This window comes from Meleagris gallopavo, chromosome 16, assembly GCF_000146605.3.
Source record: "Meleagris gallopavo isolate NT-WF06-2002-E0010 breed Aviagen turkey brand Nicholas breeding stock chromosome 16, Turkey_5.1, whole genome shotgun sequence".
Classification (NCBI taxonomy): domain Eukaryota; kingdom Metazoa; phylum Chordata; class Aves; order Galliformes; family Phasianidae; genus Meleagris; species Meleagris gallopavo.
In genome coordinates, this window is record NC_015026.2 from 10,201,603 (window position 1) to 10,223,226 (window position 21,624).

A 21,624-nucleotide genomic window follows, 5' to 3' on the forward strand; every position below is an offset into this window, starting at 1 on the left:
AATATCACTTTTGCCCCCAAGGCCCAGATTGGAAGCACCCCTCATCTCACCAGCCACTTCAGCCTAAATTAGGAGTGACAAATACAGAATCCATCCATCAGTGCTTCGGTTGAATGCTGCTGTGATGCAGGCATTTGGCTTTAAGTGGAACAGGGTAAACAAAGCAATCCAAATGCTGCATTTACAATGGAAAGGGAAATTCATATTTCTTTCCTTCTGTTTCTGTTCATTTACTCTTTAAATTAGCTTTCAAAAGACTCCTATTTATAAACACCATTAAGAGAAAAATTGATACATGTATTTGTTAATAACAAACATAGAAAACAAATATATTAGATGCTGGGATACAGACAAAAGGAAACCTAAAAGAAATGAGAACTCAAACTACGAACTGATATTGCCACAGTTCCATAGCTTAGAAGAGAAGAAAAAAAACCCAGGGCATTCAATTTAAATAATCCAGGGACTTCTGCTGATCCATCTTATCAGTTATTTTTGCCCGAGGGCCAGAAAGAAAGAATCCAAAAGCTCTTCTGACAGAAAAATTACTATTAATATTATTATTAATAATGATGATAAAAGGATGTATGCATGCACTTCTGACTGGTGTATAAAAGCATTTTTTGAAAGAAGGCGGGTTTTCCAAAGCTCCACACACATCTGTTTTTCCCACAGCAAGCTGTTGGGAGCTGGGTACAGCCACAGGTTCTCAGCCATTGCCACACTCCTACGTGACAGCTGAGCCACAGTAGCTGTGCCAAAGCCAATCCCAAGACTTACCAGCACTAAGCACTGCGTTCTCTTCAACCACTTTGGAGATGTAAGCATCCGGGTTAATACAGAAGTCACTGGAGCCCTAGATAGAGGCAGGACAAAAGGGAAAAGGAACATCAAAGAACACCAATATAAACTAGCAGTTGAGCCAGGTTAACATCAGGGAATATTCCACTGCAGGGAGGTTTCAGATGCTGAAGTCTCCCTGTCATTCCCACTAATACAGCCTCAGCAGTGCTGGAGTACAAGACACTGCACCCCACTACTGAGAGGCTCTGTAATTCTCATAGATCAAGTTACTAGGACAGCTACCTAGAACAAGACACACAATAAAACAGTTCGTAACATGTACTAATAGCTGCTTAATCTTGTGGCTGATAAACCTGCAGCAAAAGGTGAATGGGAATTGAACCAGAGCCACTTACCACAGCAACAGCCAGCTCCAGACCCAAGGACCCCCAGCTGACAATCAGGGCAAACACCCCAAGCAAGCACACCCTGGAGGAGACAGACAGACAGATGGCAGATGTAGAAACTCTCATTTCAAGCTAACCAGATTCTTTCACAAGATGCATTATCTGCAATCCAAAGTAATAACCAAACTCAAGAAATTAACAGTAGCTGCATCTTCAGATAAACCATCCTATTTTATGTGCTGCAGACAGCAGCAACCAGAGAAGTTAATGTCCAGTTTTTGGCTCCCATGCTTCTTGGCCCTGGGGCCTCAGCAGGAGGAAGACTAAGCTAGAAGAAAAGTCTTTGGTCAGCTCCAAGCAAGGAAGTCAAAGGCACAGAGGCAGTCCAGGGGATGGCAGATTGGCAGATAAATAACTACATTCCCGTCGCTTGGGCTGTTCTCACTGTGGACATGACTTCCTACACGTGAAAGATATTCAGAGAACAACAGTCCCATATATCTATATAAAAAGAGAAAAGGGAACACCAAAAGCACACAACGCATCAAAGCAAACTAACAAACAACCCATGAAAATGCAGTGACTGAGAACTGAGCGAATTCCTTCTGTTTCTAGAACAAGGCTGTGTAAGCACTGTATTGTTTATAGATAATGGAGGGAATACTTGGCCTGTGTTGGAACACCTGACTTTGGTGTCAAGCTGTGAGCACCTGAACACCACCCAAGTACCCCACACAGCCCAGGGGGAGAGCCAGGCACAGAATGGGGATTCACCTTGCAACAACCACAGAGCCTCAGCAGATCCTGTGCAGCACTCCAGAATAAAGTGGCCTACTACATAAGGACAGCACTGCTTGCTGCCTTCAGCTAAGCACAGTTACCTGTTCAATGTGACACAGTTTTTATTTTCCTTTAAATGAAGATGACTGGGTCAGTAGCTGACTGCTTGGCTAAAAGATCTAAAACTGGCATTTCACCATCTTGCTTGGCTCTGACACACTTGCTTCTCTATGCCATGTGCTCCCTTGGGGAAATGCCTTAATACGAACTTCTGGCAAGAGGGAATGAGTTTCTAATTTAAACTCTGGGTTTACCATCTGTGCATACACTTGGACCTTTGTCTGCATAACCTGCCAGGTATGAAGTCATCTGGCAAATAATAAATCTGAATATGCATTTCAATTATTAATGGTACCATCACGCACCAGGACAAACTCTTGGCTATGTCAGCTGTCAAACTGTCATTGTGTTTATGACACTGGTATATTTGCCAAATGTGCCAAACTAAACCAAGCTGCAAGACGGGGAGAGAATCACTTTTTTCTTGTAATGGGGCTTGAGCGTGGCAGCATTTGCAGTGCTTTGTAGAGACAGATACACATTAATATTGCAGTAACATAGCAACAAGACTTCTTATAACTGTACAAACCATTGCGTGTTCTCTGTAAAGTCTCTTCAGGTGTGACAACCAAAGGTAAAGAGGATCAGATTGTGACACAAAAGGCATGCTACTAGGTTGGGTAAACCCACACAGTGCTTATCATCCATTAGCAAACGCCTTCACCACTACAGAGAATTAAAGACTTCCACAGCCTGTAAATCTAACGGAGGATGCTCACATTACTATCTCCCAGCTGACTCCCAAGCAAACAGAGGCTACCGGTGCTGCCCAGCAGAAGGCACACTGTCCAGATGAATTGGTTGCTTTTGATGTGAAAGCAGGCAGAACAGTATCATAGAGCTGTGCAGCTCCTTCCAGTGAACATCTCTCACATGTAGCCCTATTCCAAACCACAGAGCAATGCTCTACAAAGGCACTCTGCATTAAGAGGCAGATTTAAACTGTTCGGCCTCAGAAGTCCTTGAAATCAATTGACAACAGACTAGAGGTTTAAACTAGCAGGCACTTGCATTCCTTACATGCTGTACCTGGGTCAGGACTTACCCCATAAGAATGGCTCTGGAGTTTCTGATGAGCCCAAAGAGCACCAACAAACATATCAGAACATGGAACAGGAGCAGGCCCAGGTATCCGAGCCACCTGCAGCAAATGAAAACTCAGTCAGCAAAGAAAAACTGATGTATGAAAGGGACAGTTCAAGTAGTCTGAATTTCTCGTGGGGAAAAACAAAAAGAAAAACTCAGCCCTTGTTTTCTTTGAACAGCCGCTGCTAATTATTAATTTTCAGAAGTCACTGGCTATTAGCTGTGCCAAGAGTCCAGGGAGGCAAATGCATTTAAACAACATGATTAGCATACACAGTTATTGAGAAGTGAGACCACTAACCTTATTCTAGTACAAAAGCCACTGCTTTGTACTGATGCTGCTGGACACCATCAGGTAAAGAAGGAGCACTGCAGCTTCCTGAACTTACTACATGTTTGTTAGAAACGCTTCAGTTGATTCAAATGTGTGGACAAAGGTTTCCTTTTGTGAAATACAGTTGGTGTTATCTTTTATTCAATAACTTCAATAAAAAGAAATGATAGCGTGTGATGTTAACACGTGGAACAAGTTTACATTCCTACTTTATTCAAGTTAATGTGCCATACAACTTCTCTCCCTAGTATTAGGGCACAAGCAACCAATCTTTTACATTGAAAATATGTTTCCTTTCAGCTAGTAATCAACACTCTTAAGAAAAAAGTTGCTGTCATGCATTTTGATTTAAACTGAATGCAGTTTTGCTGTATAATGAAGTCGGCTGAGTGAGCCAAGAGCACCTACAGTAACATACAACCTTTGGCTCAGCCCCACAGAACAGACACAACACATCATTGTTGCAAAACAAATACCACAATCACTATACTAACAGGGTGCTGCACACCTGTACCAGTCATAGAGGTCAATCTGAATTGCCAGCTCCTCCAGAGACAGCTCTTCATTCTTCCAGAAGGGGATCTCAGTTGCTTGCCTGACCAGATCATCCAAGAGACTTTGCAGTTTCTGGATAACATGCAAGTGGTCTGTCTGCTTTGCAAACATCTCCTCCAGGATAAGCAAGTTTGGCTCTGCTGTTTGGTTCAGGGCCACTGTGGTATCTAGTACCTATAATATGGCAAAGGAAAAGGATGAGAAGTCAAGGAAGTAAAAGAGAATTCATCCTTATTAGCAAATTGTGGACAGATTCCAGTTATTCTGTCTGAAGAGGCTCAGACTGCTCACCCTTCAAACCTCACCCATAAGCAAACAGTTCTATACCTTTGTTTTAATGTAGTTTAAATGCTATTTTCCACATCAAGATAAACAGCAGAACTGCAAAACCCAGAACACAGCCAGTAAAGCTGGGAATGCAATTTTTTTCCCCAAACGAGACATTCACCTTACTCCTAAAATAGGTTAAAAATGACTGCAATCAAGTCTAGCAGAAGGACATCTGTTGAAGGTTACTGTGCCATGAGATTAAGAGGTTAGTCGCCATCAGGGTTGCAGAAAGAGCTAATGAAGTTTGATGTAACACGGGAACAACCAATTGTGCTAAAGTGATCCTTTTTGCTAACAGACTTGTCTGCCTTGGCCTGTCTCCACGTCCATGGAATAGAGCTGATCAGAAGCTGTTTTTAAAACAGGCACAATCGCAAAGAGAAGACTTCATTTAACGAGCTGTGTTTGCTTTGATATTTTTAGAAGAGCTGAAGAAAGCATCGCTCCATTAATGGAAATTTTAGCACATCTCTAAGCTCAGAAGCTAGCAAAAAAAGGCAGAGATACACGCACAGCCAGATTCAAGAGAAGTGCTGAGGCTGCCCATTCCCACACTACCCGTTTGCTTTCGTGCTCACCCGGTCTTGGACACCTGCCACAGTGCGGTTTGCATGGCGTAGGGAGTACGTCAGCCTGTGGATGCCATCACTTGTCTCTCCATTCCCATAGAAGCCAACAGCAATTCCAGCACTGCAGAGGAAAAAATGCAAGACGGGGTACAGTTCAAGCCAAAGGGCAGCAATATAACACACTGCTTACCTCTACTAGGTAAGTCACATCAGTTCTTTCATAGTCACATCGGAGACTTTGAGAGAAGGGGATGCTGCATGCCTCCACAAAGAGCAGAGATGCAGGTAGTCACGCTCCCCAGTGACCACACAAAAAATCCCCTATAAATATCTGTGTGCACTTCCCATGCAGCCAATAACTGCCCATACAGCACACATGACAAACCATCCCTTCTCAGTATGTATATTTCATTTATGGTCAACAATGGAAATCTGTTAAAGAACCATTACAGAGCTCAGCCCTAGACATGGGCAAGTAGAAATCCAGCCAGTCAAGCTGCTCTCAATGGCTCCTGCAAGAGAAATGGGTGCTACCATCGCTATGCCACCAAACCCAAGCCTTCTCTGGACATGAAATACAGATTGTTTCATTATATTTTTAAGAAAAGAATATATAGATCTTGCAGTGACTGCTTGTCCACAATGGTGGATCTTCTAGATCCATTTTCCATGTCTTTTCCGCAGTCTGATAGTAGATGTTCAGACTTATTTCTTAATTTATCTTCCCATCAGAAGCATTTGTGTTGTATTGATTTAGATAATTGGGAAGCTAAGCTTAATAACTTACTGGGCCAAAAAGCTTATTTATTTTTAAGCAAGTGAATTTCAAGCTCGTGGACAATTCAACTCCAGCTGTTTAGCAAATTACCACCTATCAGCTGATTTGCTGTACCTGTCCACACACATTAGTCCACCCTAATTATGAAGTAAACCATATTAGCTTAAACCTCACTTATAGGAAGAAGATCCTGTGGATGAGTTACAACCAGGCAAGTCAGCAATACCTTTTTATTAAGGCATCACTGCAGGAACTCACCATTCCCCAAGCCCTTTTTTTCCCTTAATAACAGAGGAAAAAAGAAGTTGTGAAGGGATCATATAACTAAACTCAGGGGAAAGTCAATCAAGACACCAATTTCCTGTTCTCATCTCACATTTGGCTTCAGATTATTCAGACTCTTTTCTAGGATGTTCTCAAGACACTAAGATTGGGCTACAAGAAAGGAAGACGGTGGTGCTGAGGATGGAGGACAGGTTTTGTGTTGTGTTTTTTTGTTGTTGTTGGTTTTTTTTGTATAAACTAAAGATTTCCTGGATTAAACAGTTTCTTCACAATAACCTTGTGTTATAGCACAGCACTTACAGAGGTGGTTTGAAGGAGACATAAAAGAGGAAGGAAGCAAGTGAGACAACAGCTTTCAGGGTAAGCGTAGTGCCTTTGTTTTAACAGGAAGGGTCACCAGCACCACCACCACCCAGATGGGAAATGAACCCACACAGGCCAGGGTGGGCTTTGCCTAGCTAACAGTCACTTGCCTAGCTTTGCTCTGGCACATACAACAGCCTGCAGTCCAAACCACTGCTTCAGCTGTCACTCCTCTCCTGCAGGAGCACAGCACCCAGCCTTCCTGCCCATCCTTGTCCCCCTCTTAATATTTGGTGTTAATACAAGAATGGACTCTTTCTTCATAAACACCTTTCTTCAAATATTTTCATAACGCCAATGATGCCAATAATGAAAGAGAAAAGTCTTCTGCCTTGCTCCCTGGTGGCAGCTTCATATTGCAGGTGATGGGGATTAAGAAAACAAAAACAACAAAAAAAAAGAAACCAACACTCCCCCACCGCTGAAAAATAGACATATCTCAGAATCTAAATTATGTTTAGGATAAGGGAACTCAGCATCTCATCACTGCGATTACAAACTTCTAGCTTGCATTTCCTAGTCTTGTATCAGAGCCAAGAAATTCAGACAAACTATTCTGCTGTCCAGAGCAGCAGAAAACTTTAGCAGCTGCTTTTACAACCAAACAAAACCCGGGACATTCCTGACACTGAATATGCAGATTCAGACCCTTTAAATTGTAAGCGATTTTATTCATCCCGTTCCAGTTACTAGAATGCTATTCTTTCAGCACAGGCTGAACCCCGCTGCTCGGCTCTCGGTATTCCAGCACACTTTGGTGGAAGAGGCTCAGAAGCAGCACGCTGCAGTCATTTTGTCCATAACACCACGATACAGGTAGGTACCTCAGCCAGTGTACTCAGGTGTGCTAGGCGTGCAGTGCTACCCATCACAGGAACTGACTTGAGACTCTGCCAAAGCGGAGGCAGCGCTGCCCAGCAGCCATCCTCACAGGCTTTCTGCCCAGCCTTGCATTACCATCTTCAGCTGCCTACAGCCAACTAGTCACGGGCATGACTCCTATAAGACAACGCTGCAGCAACAGGAATTGTGGATAAAAGGCATTTAATTCAAATAACAAATTCCCCTGGACACGCATGCCATACATTCACTAGAGTCTACATGCAGGATTAATTACCACATTACTTCCCAGCAAAAGCCAGCTCTGCCCTCACACTGTGCTAGGAAAAGCCAGGCAATGGGGGAACTGCTGATATTTAGCTTTCTGTAAGCATTTGGCCTCACCTACATCCAACAGTTGTTTCAGATCCCTGCCTACACACACACACACACACACACACACGTAAAAGCTGCTATTGTTTAAAGCAGATTTAAGGATTTGCACTCGTTTTTAACTATATTTTTATTTGATTAAGAAGAAACAGGGGCTCTCTTTCATCTCTCTTTCATCGGAGCTCAGTCTTTTAAAGTAAAACCAGATATACTTATTGTGACCCAACAGCATAAGCCCTTGAGGCCAAGACAGATCACATGTTTCCATACACAAACCCTGGAAGGTTCTGCAGCCTCAGCTATAGCAGATACCATTCACATGACAAAATCATCGCCCAATGCCTGCATTTCTGTCATGCAGCATGGATACAGGACCAGCAATCCTGAATGACAAAGCTTTTTTTTCCACCCTAGCACCCTCCAGAAGATACGACTCCAACACATTTTCAACACTTGTATAAGAAAGTCAGCTCTGCTTCTGCTATTCTTGTTTCTGTGCGCTCATCTCCCCAACACACACTTACACATCACCTCCCTATTCTTCACCATCCCACCCCCAGTCCTTCCTCCCAGACTTGTGTCAGTCCCCTGCTCCTTCCACCACCCCTTCCTCTCTCTGCCTTCCTTCTCAATAGTGTCTTCTAAATAAGAATCTGAAAATCCATCCCCCAAGCTTTTACGGGTCATTTAATAAATAGCTCCTGCTGCTTGGCTTGCTCATTTCACTAAGTTTTTCTCATATTAATGTGTACAGGTTTCCTAAAATGTGCATTTCTGAGATTAACACTCTCATTCCCATTGCCTATGTACCGTAACAGTTCTTTAAAGGGTTAAGTGATGAGAGACAGAACAGCAGCAGGCTGTGACTTTTACAAATTCATACAGAGACAACAGTATGATTTCAATTACTGCATGTTGCACACGTACACTTCAGTATTGCTTTACAGCAAGGCCCAAGAAATTCAAGTCTGCAGAGAAAAATACACATTTCCCTCTCTTTTCCTGAAAAGCTCACAGCAGAATTTCCCCGAGGACACAGCCTTCCTATTATTTGCATGCAAGAGTTGTGTGAGCTTAGGACATGCCATGATAAAGAGACAAGAAAAAGAAATCAACTGCAATTCCAAATTAATTTGCAATGTCACCCACAAAAAAAAATGTTTTATGGATTACACAAGGTATATATGAACAGCAGAGCATTAATCCGACATGGAGAACATATTCATGCCTGCTGCTGTAGAGATCTTCCAGCCGTAACACACGCTACACACAGTGAAAACCCCTGTGGATGTTCAATCACCAGTCTGAAAAGATGAGCACTAGCCATTCACATCACATCTTTAGAAATGAATAATCTAACTACACCAAGTCAGCTTTAATTACAGGAACTTCATAAGGAGAGCCCTTTTTAGACTTCATGTTCTCAGGAGGAATGTTAATTTGTCTGTCTAATTACCACCTTGCACTTTAGCACCAAGGGAAAGTGCTATTACTGGCACTTGAGAAAGCAAGATTTCACCACCTATTTGTACCCATTTCTTTTAGGTATTCTCTCCAGGAACCTTCCTACCTGCCTTCAGAGCAGAGCTTCCTTCTGGGAGCATTACTGTGACCTACAGGTACTTGAGGATAAGATGATTTATATGAGATGACAACTCCCCATACACAGAAGCTGATGGAAATTACCAAGGACTAGAAATGAACTCAGTTCTCAAGGAATAATCAAGGCAAGTCCTTCCTGCAGCTTTGTGGTTCAAGCAATTGGGAAGACTCACTAGGGAGACAGTTTGCTGGAGAACTCCAGTTAACCAGTTCTGCCTTCCTGCTGGCTCAGCATTCCTCCCTTTGCTCAGCAGGAAATACAGAGTCATTAGAAAATGGTGATGCACAGTGATACAGTGCTCAGAAGGATTCACAAACAGCCCTCAGGGATCACCCACAACTTAGATAAGCATGTATTAGGCATGGCTGGGCTCAAGTAGAGTTAACTAGTTTTCAGCTAGGAAGCCAACAGTCCACTTCAAGGAACTTGAACAGACCAGACCAGCCTGTCTGGATCCTCTGGCTGTTTGAGCATCCAAGCTACCTTTGTTCACTTGCAAACAGCCATACAAGCTGCCTCCCAGATCAGCCTGCTGCCACGGACAGGTGTTCAGGGGAGCCTTATTACACTCACTGGAACGTCACAGCATCTGCTGGTCAGGCCGTTCTGCTGTGTGTCATGCACAGCCAGGATAGGATATATCCAGTTGACTGATATTTAAGTCTTGGTATTTAACTGGGACTTCCCACTAGCACAGAATAGATTCCATGCTTGCTGGGAGCTGTTTTTGCATTCCCAGACAGACACTGAGTGCAGACAGCCCAAAGTCATCAGTTCAAGAGCACTGTCATGTCCAGCTGCTGGGAGAGGGGCAGAACACAGAGCTCAGTCCCACAGGAGAGCAGCAGCACTTTCAGCTCCCACGGATGGTATCACCCTGCTATCACAAAACAAACCAACGTCAGTGGGGAACTTTCATAAAACAAAATGGACCAAAACAAGTATTCATGCAATATCACTGCAGATTCCAGTAGAATCTTAATTTTTAGGATACTCATAGATTTAATACTTGCTAAAACAAATGGTACACCAAGGATATAAACCAATTGGTTAGATTTAGAGTGAGCCTAAAATGTTTCTCAGCTTGCGGTCATGACTGGGAATTGCATCAGTCTCACCAGAATTTAAATGCCGACCTTCCAACTCTAAATTGTCTCACACACACTTTGGGAGATATGCAAAATTCCTCCTTTTCAACCTTGCCTACAGTTAAAAACAAACAGAACTACCACACTGCAGCAGCTGTCCTCCACACGAATGCTGCATAACAATAACTAACAAGTGCCTGTAACAGCAACACAACTACAAGTAGCATCACTTAGAGCTTCTGTAAGAAAGGGTTAGAGTCACAGAGCTTTCAGTGGATTGGAATGGATGCAGTTGAAGCTCTCGAGATCACTAAAAATAAAGGTGACTGAAGTTGAGATTTCTTCTTTATGACTTGTTCTCCAGTTTGTCTTTCTACTCCAGGCACTTACTTACAGCAGAGCACAGGAGAAAGAGCTCCGTGCAAAGGCAGCATTATTTGCTAATGCACGAGATTTCCAAATCACTGAGCCCTGGACTTTATAGGCAAATCCATCCTCAGCTTGCTAAACTCACAACATACTGATATCTACGCTCTGTTTGTTCCAGTACTACAGGGGTTTTCTAGTCTCTCAAATATACCTTGAAAGAGTAAATAGAGAAGTCCATTAATAGCCCTCGAAGAGCTTTTCCATGCTTGCTTCCATAAAGGTAGTGGATCTAGAATGTGATCTGTTAGCAATTATAGTGAGCCGTGAGACGACAAAAAGCAATTTTGTCATTGTTATCTCATTTATGAATAGGGGACAGCTCTCAAACCTGCAAAGGGGAAACTCAGACCACCTGAAACCTTGGGTAAGAGCAGCTGATGCTTGGAATCAGCAAAAAAAAAAACAAAAAAAACCACAACACTCCAAACCTCAGCACTCAGTGCATATGTCCATGGATCGCAGAGAACTCATCCTACTCAAGTCCAAACAAATTAAATCCAAAGTTCTTTCCTGAAATCTGCACGCATGTTCCTGATTTCACATGTCCCATCATTGTCTTTCTAGGAAATGGGAACTACATCTTTGTTGACCAAAAACCAGAATGTAAAACAAACTCTCATTTTAACGTCTTCTGCGCGTGCTCTCCGCTAGCTTCTTAACTCTCTTGTTTTCAGCAACCTTTCTTTTCACCTCACTTCCGAAAGTTTCCATTGTTCAGTCATAACATGAAGCACTGCTGACACTGGCAGCGTCGCCAACAACCACTGCACGTTGCTATAGATGAAATGCAGCAATGCCTTACACAGGCTCCACCTGCATGTCTGCGTCCAGTCAAAAACTAATACCCCCAGACCCAAAAGAACGATCTATGCCTCTTTTTTCATAATCCATTTTCCCCATAGTCATTCTTTGTGGGCACCAGGAAATCCCCACCTAGACCTGACACTTCCTTGAAATCTGGACCCACTCTACTTAAGCATTAAGCCCCCAAGGAGATAGTGCCTTTGATTTACCACTTGCACAGTATCAAAGAGCAGGCCATTAGCTATTCCTTTTCACGCTGCTGAAATCATTAGGCACTTCAGCAAGTGGTAGAGTGGAAGAAAATACTTTAAAACACACAAATACAGAGTGGAAAGAGAAATGATCGCCAACAATTACTAACTCCAGGCAAGCACACCACATATGAAAACAGCATGCAGGATGTCCTGCACCATGGAAGAGGAGCATCCCTCCCAGCCTTACCTGCACACCAGGGTCGCGATGATGACACACCATGCTGTGCAGCAGCAGTCGGCATTCAAGTGTTCTTCGCTCTTTCGGTGGCGGCAGCAGAGCCAGAAGGAGTAGAACAAGAGGAAGAGCAGGTCCAGAGCCAGGCAGGAGAGCGCGATGCCACCCAGCAGCAGCAGAGCCTGCGGGAAACAAAACCCATCATTACCCACAGCCGCCTTGTGCCCACAGTGCAGGCTGCAAGCAGAGCCCAGAGGCCTCAGCAATAACGCAGTGCTAAAGGCCAACTCTGGAAACCAGTTGTTGGGTAGGGGTTTTTGCTTTGTTTTCAGAAGCCATAAACAGGAGACATGCAGCCTCACTTCCTCCTCCTGCCTCTACTCAGTGACACCACATCCTGCCTTTGAACCACAAGGAGCTGAGCCATTTTGTCCAACCCAGTCTGCAAACAGACAAAGTTAATCAGGGAGGGTTTCCTCTTTGCTCCAGATCAGAGGTCAGCAGATTTAGAGAGAGGAAAAAAAAAATAAATAAACAGTTCAGCCAGCTGCCTCTATCTGTACAGTCCTTTAATCCTCATGAATAAATATGCAGTGTTCTTCATTAGAAATCCAAGTGCATGAGTAGGTCTGAAAGGGGGTGGAATTTATTATACATGAGTGAGATTGAATTAAAAAGAAAAAAAGAATGCCCATGCAACTCTTCTATTCTAGATAGGCCTAGAATAAATGTTAAACCCTCCATCTACCACACATCCACTTACAAATATACAGCAAAACTAATGCAGGTGCTACAGACACAGCAGCTCAAAGTAGTCACAAGCTGAGGTACTGTCACACCTATTTCTATTCAGATGTTCCCTGGGAGGAAAGGAAAGCCTTAAGTGGTTAACTCCATTCCAATTGTTTTGTATTCAGAAAATCCTGGCCCAAATGCCAAAATGCAAAACTGCTTTGTTGAATAAAAAGTGAAATCTCACTTCTAACACCAAATCCAGTCACCCTGTTTCGTGTCAATGAATGAAATTAAGGATGTTATTTCATGTAGAAGAGTTTGAGGGCAAACCCTTGGGTAGCGGTGACAAACACCAACAAACTGTATCGTTAAAGGCCCTAAGTTTCCATCGCTGCCCTAATATTAGAAAGGCAGGCACAGATCTGTATCAGCAAATGGAACACAAAGGTTTAGGCGTTTTTAATTAGCATCTCTTTTCCTCCTTAGGAATGCCACAGTTGCAGTAAGATTCTCAACAATGTTTACGAGCACTTCTAAATCAGACTGGTAACAAGTTCCTCTTCAAAAGTTTTTCTTTCCCTTCCTTCCCCCCCAGCTTGCTCTGTAGGCACTCCCAGCTGAATTATTATCCTGGCAAGCTACACAAGCCACACAGCACTGGATCATACTTCCCAGCCAAGCCAACATCAGTGTTTACAGGCTGTAGTGCCCATCAACCATTCATAATGAGATTCATACTCATTAGGGCTGTCTGCTGCATCACAGATATTCCATGTTGTACCGTGCTGCTTGCTTTTGCAGCCCGAAGGAACCAACCCAAAGCTCAGCAGCCAAGGATGCAGAACACCTACAGGTGCAGCTTTCCCAAACTAAACACCTGAAACTCTGTCCTCCTATAGGAACTGAACCTTGGGTTTTTTTGTTTTTTTTTTGAGAGAGAGAGAAGTGGGGGTGGAAGGGAAAAAGCACAATCCCCCTTTCCCATGATTACGCCAGATGGTGTGTGCTGTTCGAGTTCCTGAGCAGAGAGAGGCCTTCGAGAGGGAAGCTGCCTTCAGAGACCCAAAGTTCTCCCACTTCTGAAGGCCTGCCATGCACAAGCACTCAATACTAAATTAACCAACACATTCCGAGTACCAAAGCTCCTTGGGGACGTTGGTTGTTTTTTAAACACTTCAGACTGCTGTAAGGCCAAGCTTTCCTGCACTGCATGCCTGCATTTCTTCGCTCACACCCTCAGCCCTCCTGCACGCACCAGCAGGCACTGCTGCTGGAAAGCAGAGCACACCAAAAAGTTTTTGCCACAGACTCTTTATCAGCAAAAAAGTCACTGCAGCTCCAGAAGTGGAGGAACAGATCCCTTCAAATGGGGGGAAAAAAAAAAAAAACAAACTAAGAAGACTGCTATGCACCAAGTAACCTGAAGTCTTCACTTTGAAGGGACACTTTAGCATATGCTGAACGTAAGCATTTAGCCAAAAGGACTTGGCTGGCCAGTGCACCAAGATCTGTGTTTCATTTTCCAGAGAATATTTGTTTTCCATTAATGGACATGTGCCATGACAACAAGTGAAATCATCCAGCAGAGCAGTTATTAATCTTTCTGACTGATGAGTCAGTTTAGGACCCAGAGACTGGCTGGCAGTCAAAGCCTGGTTGCAACCGCAGATATGCCTGTGCCTGCTTCTCAGGATTAAATAACAGTATTTAAAAAGGGAGGTTGAGATTGGATAAGCCCTCAGACATTTTATCCTGCAACACTAAATCCGGGACTCGGTTATCCAAGGCCACATTATCCCAAGTAAATGTAAAGTTATGCACTGGGCCTTTTGCCACAAAAGAGCATCAATTTGTCTTTGAACATTTGCTGAACTATCAGAACCTTTATCACAAATGATGCATGAACTGCCCTTACAGGAAAACGAAGACAACTTGGAGGAGCAACATTTTACCACTGTGCTGACACTAATGGCAGAAGCGGAGACAGAGCAGTCCCTGAAAATGAGTGTAAATCCAACTGGTATCAGCCAGGCTGGCAGGAGACAAAGTTACGGTGTTCAGAAGCTCTTTCAAAATAAAAGCTAGCAATGGTACACAGGGAAGTAACCAAGAGCAGCACTGCTAGCTTGGAAAGGCACTGTGAAACCTGAACGCTCTTGGTCTTGTGCAGGAACGTGCTCAGCAGCCTCCTGCAGTGTTAACAGCCTTCCTCAGCTCCGACTGGCTGCCAGGGTTCACGGCATTCACCCTCTCAATAGGAATAAGGAACCAGAAGGGGCAGAAAACATCTAGGCTCCCTTGCAGAGAGGCACCATCACAGTAGGAAATACTGGGCACGGCAAGAAGCTCCCCCCACAAAAACACCCCTGTGCTGGTTAGCTCCATTGAGCCAGGAGGTGCTGATACTGCACCCGAGGACATATATGCTGATTGGCCTTAAGTGCAGCACAATTCACAGCCTCCAGGACCACAGCTTCTGTTACTGCAGACACATTCAACCAACATGCAGCCCTGTCTCTTGGATAATAAATGTCCACACAAAACAGCTGTTTACAGCTCTCTCCAACCACAAGTTCCCAACTGTGATCCACATCATTACATACATGAATGTCTCTCTCATCTCCCTGGTCCTGGAAGGCTAATTTCTGCTCCTGAAATTGCACTTAAGTGACGGATACTCCATTACAATCCTCCCCAGCAGGAAATATCCTCACATGAGAAACTGCCATCGCAAATGCAGTCAAGAAAGGGAGAATCAATCTGCACAACAGAAAAGGGCTATACAAGGTACATCTGAGTACATTTCCTAATAGAGGGAAGCTCAAAATGAAGATGAAGCACTATAAAAGAGGAGGTAAGTGTTGGACTGCACTCACAGAAGTGTCAAGATCTAACATTGCCAGAAGAGCTGCTGGTTCATCACCTGACTACAGAGGAGTGATGGCTGAGGGAGTCCTCCCACCTCCACCTCTCCCTGCCACAAAGGTTACTTGGCACAATAAATCCTGGCACCACCACAGGGTTAGAAAGTTAATCCTGAATAAGCACATGGATTATTTCGAATCAGTATGTATTAACTGAAGTTTTATTCATTTCAACCTATCCAGCTTCCAATTACCTCACTTTCTTGACCTGAACTATATTAGCAGCAGCATGGCATAGTGAACAACTATTCACATGGAAGAGGCGATAGTTATTTCTGGATAGCATTGCTATTTTATTACTAGTCATAAAGTCCACTAAAACCTCAAGAAGAAACTTGAGACCAAAGCTGAAAGCCCTCAGGTGGTTCCCAAAAATCATGGCATTTTGCTTTTAATCTTGCATCAATAGTTTAAAAATTATTTCCTCTTAAACTTTGCAATTCCAACCCACAGGACAAAATAGAAAATCCAACAGCTATAGCTTTTGAGCATCTCAACAACAGGGCTGTATTAATCATTGCCAGATTGAAAAGCGTTTTATAGTTCTACCTTAAAGTTAGCATTTGCCAAAAGAAAGCTTTCCACTCAATCTGTAACTAACGTTCTTTCTGGATTTCCATGCAGTGACTTAAGATTGTGATAATAAAACAGACAGAAGAGGTTAAAGGAGTGTGGGAAGAGAAAAACGTTCACCCAGAAGAACAAATGAAGTGAACTGGGCTGCTGCCAAAGCAGCACTCATCTCTATTTATTCCATGAATGACGGAAGTCTTCTTAGCAAGAAAAGAAACTTCTGTGGGATAGCATCATGCCCACTCTCCTTCCTACACCTTTTTTGCAGACCTTAGGTCATCTGAAGAGCTTATGTACTCACAGATAAGTAATTATGTCCTACTGAACCAAACTCTGTGTAATGCTGGCAACGGGAGCAACGCATTTTGACCCCTCATCAGCTTGTTCTGAATGTGCTGCTGAGAGTCCAGAGACTTGACTTTCATTTCATATCCCTTCTGATGGAAAGCGTTGTATGTGGCGTCCGTTGAGGTGCTTCACTGTCTTGGGATGTCATTCATCCCACAGCCTCTAGAGAAGGGGAAACACAGCCAACCATGTATCGGCAAATCTAATTGGGAAGGGGGGGGGGATGATGGACATGGAAGCCACTACTGATCTCAGCACTAAACCATCCCTATCTCCTCCCCTGGGGAACTGGCCTTCCCAGGCCAATTACTGTATTCAACACAGTGGAGAGCCAGGCTGGGCAGGAAACATGCTGTGGAAGAGCCTTTCCCACGGTACTGGGATGTATTCTCCTTCATTAGGGATCCCTTGGCAGAGAGGAAGAGCACCATGGAAACAGAGGACAGGTTCTACTGTCTTATCTCCTTATACAGACATCTCCCAGGGAAAGCACGCTGTACAGAAGTGCAGTACATTACGGATAGATATATTAACAGCAAGTCCACACTGGAGTAGCAATATAGGCCAACACTTCGCCTTTGGCTTTTTTGGCTACTGGCTTTCCTTCCTGGGAAAAAAAGGAAAATGCCAAGGATTATGTCATGCTTCTTTATTTTTATTTTTTAAATCACCTGAGGACAATACACCAGGCTAAAACAGATCCGCAGTTGAAACATCTAACATGACTAGATAGCTCAAATCTATTCAAGCAGGTTGGGTAAATACATGGGCTGGTTTCCTCTGTCCTGAGAAACAACCTGCACAGGTAAGGGCATTCTGGAGTTAATTGGAATTAGAGCTGTGAACTAAAGCCACGTTAATTACAAATGAGCGTTCACACAGGGATTTACTGTAGTTTAACTAGAATGGCCTTAATTCAATGCAGTTTAATTCACTTTAGTGCATTTAAAGTGGTTTAACTAATCTGCTTTGAATTTATTCCTCCAGTTAATTCAGATTAAATTCTCAAGTGCTCTTGTACAGGCTACGACTGAGAACAAGGCTAGGTTGATTAAAAATTTATCACCATTTCCTCCATACTAACATTCTGACCTCTTACTTCATAATTAAAGACTTTCCATGTTGCCTTTATATTTGGTCCAACTCACAGAAGCCAGCAATGCTGAAGCCAAAAAGGCCCTTCAGATACACTGTTTTTTGCAATTTCCAGCACGCATTGCAGTCTGTACCAGAGTTTGGTTGAGAGCTGTGGTTTAACAGTTTATAGTGCAGGTACATCTAGACACCTCAGCTCCCATGGGTTACATGGTGCCAGGTGCTAGAATTCAGCACAGCATCTCACCTCACAAACCAAAGAGAGATGGAGAGCACTAAATAGAAAGGATTTGCTTAACAATGGGGTTGGATTTTTTTCCTGCCCACGAATGCAGATCTAATCCATGCTAATCAACAGTGAACGCTGGCATTCTAGTGGGTTGAAGTCAAATAGCAATCCTTTTATTCCCTTCGATGTTACCAACTCAGCAATCTCCATCTTACACAGCAAGGAACCATTCCCAGAGGTAAGGGGGTCCTCCAAACTGGATGTTCTTATCCCTAGTTTCTTCATAATGCTGGCTGAAAGCCTCTCTGCACTACAGTGATGAAAAGAATGAGACACTCTCACCAAATTCAGTTTCCACTGACAGGTCCCCACAGACTAAATCTTTATTAAATGAGGCTTAGCTCAGAACTGGCAGCTTGTCAAATGAGCATTCTCGCTGAAAAGGCGGATTTCCTTCCTGGGGATTCTGCAGATTCCCTTGCAGGGCTCTAAAAAACAGCCATGGATGCATTGGTGTTCAATGCAAGTCTTTGCCCCAAATCCCAGACCAGCAAAATGTGTAAGGAGCCCCTTCGGGAACTTCAGCTTTAGAAGTTTACTTTTTCCCTATCATTCCCAGCTGGAAGAAGTTAAGCCTATTAGCTTTGTTTAAAGACAAAGATCAAATAAATACCAGGAAGGTGAAGGGCTCCAAAGGGAGCACTGGAAGAGTTCGAAGGGTCCCTCCTGCACAGCTGATGCACACACTTGTCCAGCTCACCCATGCCAGATCTGCACAATTCCACCTCTGTTCCTTTCCCACGTGGGATGAGCTCACACCATCCTGCCCAACAGCGGTCCCTATACTCAGTCTTTTAAAAGCAACTTCATTTCCTCGCTTAGAAAGCTGCATCATCCATTAAAGTCTTAAAATCCAATCTCCTCACAAGGTAATTTTCCAGTAAAGTGGATAATGGAAAGAAACTCCGTGCTATAAAGGCAGTATGAATTTAATGCTTCTCAACTCAGGGATAAGCAAGTACTGCCTGCATTACCTGGCTCAAGCCCAAGTGCTGTATAAGTTCTCATGCCAAGACAATTCCCCATCCCCAGCCCTGCTGCGGGAGCTGGGCTCCACTCTCTCTTGCTTGGAACTCCCCAAAGGCGAGATGCAGCACTGCCAAGCTGCCCTGTTGCACACAGCCACGGGCTGGGGTTTGCTTGCACAGCTCAGCACGTGACCTTAGCAGGACTGGTATATTTTAAAAAAAGGCAGGAAATGCTTAGGCCTGAAGCCCAGTGACTTAATCCAATTCCCCTCCTTTTTCCCTTCCCCCTTCTACAACGTGGGCTCTCAGACAATGCATTTCATTTAGAGGGGAAAAATCTCATACGTGCCTACCCTTGCTCACCATCAAGCAAAGTGTTTGACTCCACGTTTGCTACATGTCTATGCTGACCATACATAGGCAACACCAGTCTCAAGGTTTTCTTTCATACCCCCCATCTGTAAGGCATTTGCGTTCTATTGCTCTCTTTAACTGCTGCTGTTTCGTACGAGATACAGTTTGAAACCCAAGTATTCATACAGCTCCTCTGAATTATAAGAGCTCTGCCTACATTTTGGTAAAGACAGTTGCATGCACCGCTTTCTACTATCCTTTTCCTCTTCAGGACCCAAAGCCTGTTCTTTCCAGGATTGAATAGGGACTGACATAGCGCTGGTTTAAGTTAAAAGCCATATTTAGGATCACAGCAGTACTACTTGGCCTGCTTAATCCTTCCTTAAAACAGCAAAGCAAATCAGAGAGCATCAGCCACCAGGGCTCAAACACCCAGCCCTCAGCTAGGATTTCCCAAGCAGGAGCAGCCCAGCACCTACCATACAGCAGTCAGACACCAACCAGCTCTGAAAAAGGCTTACAAACACCTTTTCTGTTTGGAAGTGAGAATTCAAAGCACTGGGGAAGGACAGTGGAAATGAGAACCACACCTAAGCAGAACAGAAAATAAACTTATCTCAGCTGTGGAAACTTCACCCAACAGAACACCAGCCCATCAGTGGGATAAGTTCATCCCATCATCAGGGACAGCAGTTTCCAAAGGTGTGACAGCTGTACATGGTTGCTTCCATCATCATTCCACATTATTTTTCATTTGCTGGGATGCCTTCAGTGGTTCGATATCACATCACACACACTAGTTAAGAAGTTTTTGGAAAAACTTGAACAAATAGCATATACATCCAGCTGCATACAGAGCATGCACAGACATACAGCACAAGCATTCTTCCTTTCATACAGTGCTGGCATCTTCTCCATGCATCTCATGATTTGCAAACATATCCAAGCAGGGAAAAACAGATCAAGTGTGGCCACTTCCTAACTACCCCAAAAGTTAAAATAAAAACACTGACTTTCCAAATTTGCCTCCAAAATTTCCATGTGAAAGAAGTTCATTTTAACAGATTTTTATTTTATTTTTTTTAAACAACTGCTCTTGGACTGAAGCAGTTATAAAAGTCAGGCAGGTTGCCTTCCACACTTTTCCACTGTTGGACTCTGCAGGGCATCCCACCCCTTCAGGGACATCACTTGCAGTCTTCTACCTTCAAATAATTTCGCTGGAGCTGGAACCAGGATTTCATAAATGGGACACAAACAGGTAAGGAAGCTCACTCACTATGGGGAGAAGTGGTGCCGTAAGGGTAAAAGAAAAGCAGCTGCATTACCTCTGTTCTCAAATAATGTGTGTAAATAGCACATTCCAGCATCTAACCAGATGAGCTCATTTTTAAGGAGACTGCCCAGGGTAGAACAGCGGTTTTGTGGCAAGGCTCAGGACTGATCTGCAAAGAACACTAAGCACTTTTTAATTGGAAGCAATGAATTTGTACTCCTTGCAATCAGAGGGATTGTAGAAGCATTCCAACTGTACCGCAGGAACACAAGAACTATGTAGAAACCCAAGAGAGACGAAAATATTTAAGACAAACATAGATAACATGATCGCTGCTGTGCCAGTAGGGTAGTGTTCCTCAATCATTTGCAGAATGACATCTTCCCCAGAAAATTGTGCATGGCAGCACCTCTACAGGCATATGGCATTTTAATCCCATTTATATTTTAGTGTTTTTTGTTGTTGTTTTTTCTTGCCATACATTCACTGCTGCACACAGTAAACTCAACCATATCAACATTTCCACTGTCTTAAACCTTTCAATAAAGTCCCAAAGCATCGTGCTATTGCTAACTGCCCTTATGACATAATTCCTACATGAAGCCAGCTTTAAGGCACCACACTGGCCATGAGGAGGAGCCATGAAGGACTGGACATGGCAGTCTCCCATGGGGCTGGAGATTTCCTCTATGAGCTGGTAGGGATGCAGATCTCCGACCCATTTATGTGCTGCAGACCTGAGCTGACCTGCCTGAACAAACAACACCAACATGCAGACTGGCAGTGATAATGGCTGCACTTCTCACCCTAAACTCACTCCAAAACTTCCTCTTCAAAGACTACAGCACTGGGGTTAAAAGGAAAAAAATAAGAGGAAATCTCTTCCCTCAGCATAAGCAGTGTATTTTACTCCCCCAAGAGAAATTCAATTCATGTGCAGGAAGCATTCTCACACTGCGCCTTCCTTGGTTTTGTTTCTGGGGTTGCTTTTTTTGTTTGTTTGTTTTCCCCCTTTTATTAAAGGAGGAAAAAACAACAACTCTCAACAAACCCTCCAGGACAAAGACAACCAATATTCACTATTGGGAACCTTCAAACCCAGGAACA

The 21,624-nt window shown here is 43.6% G+C and overlaps 1 protein-coding gene across 1 annotated transcript in view; it reads right to left on the bottom strand.

Moving 5' to 3' along the window:
- Nucleotides 1-712: 712 nt before the first annotated feature.
- LOC109370174 (protein tweety homolog 3-like) overlaps nucleotides 713-21,624 on the bottom strand; it is a gene marked incomplete at its 5' end in the record, with an annotated part of 45,087 nt that continues 24,175 nt past the window's right edge. The window contains 6 exons of the mRNA XM_019620629.1: nucleotides 713-856; nucleotides 1,200-1,272; nucleotides 3,136-3,231; nucleotides 4,019-4,239; nucleotides 4,974-5,085; nucleotides 11,968-12,137. Of these exons, the coding sequence (XP_019476174.1) occupies nucleotides 728-856; nucleotides 1,200-1,272; nucleotides 3,136-3,231; nucleotides 4,019-4,239; nucleotides 4,974-5,085; nucleotides 11,968-12,137 (801 nt within the window). The remainder of the gene's footprint in view (nucleotides 857-1,199; nucleotides 1,273-3,135; nucleotides 3,232-4,018; nucleotides 4,240-4,973; nucleotides 5,086-11,967; nucleotides 12,138-21,624) is intronic.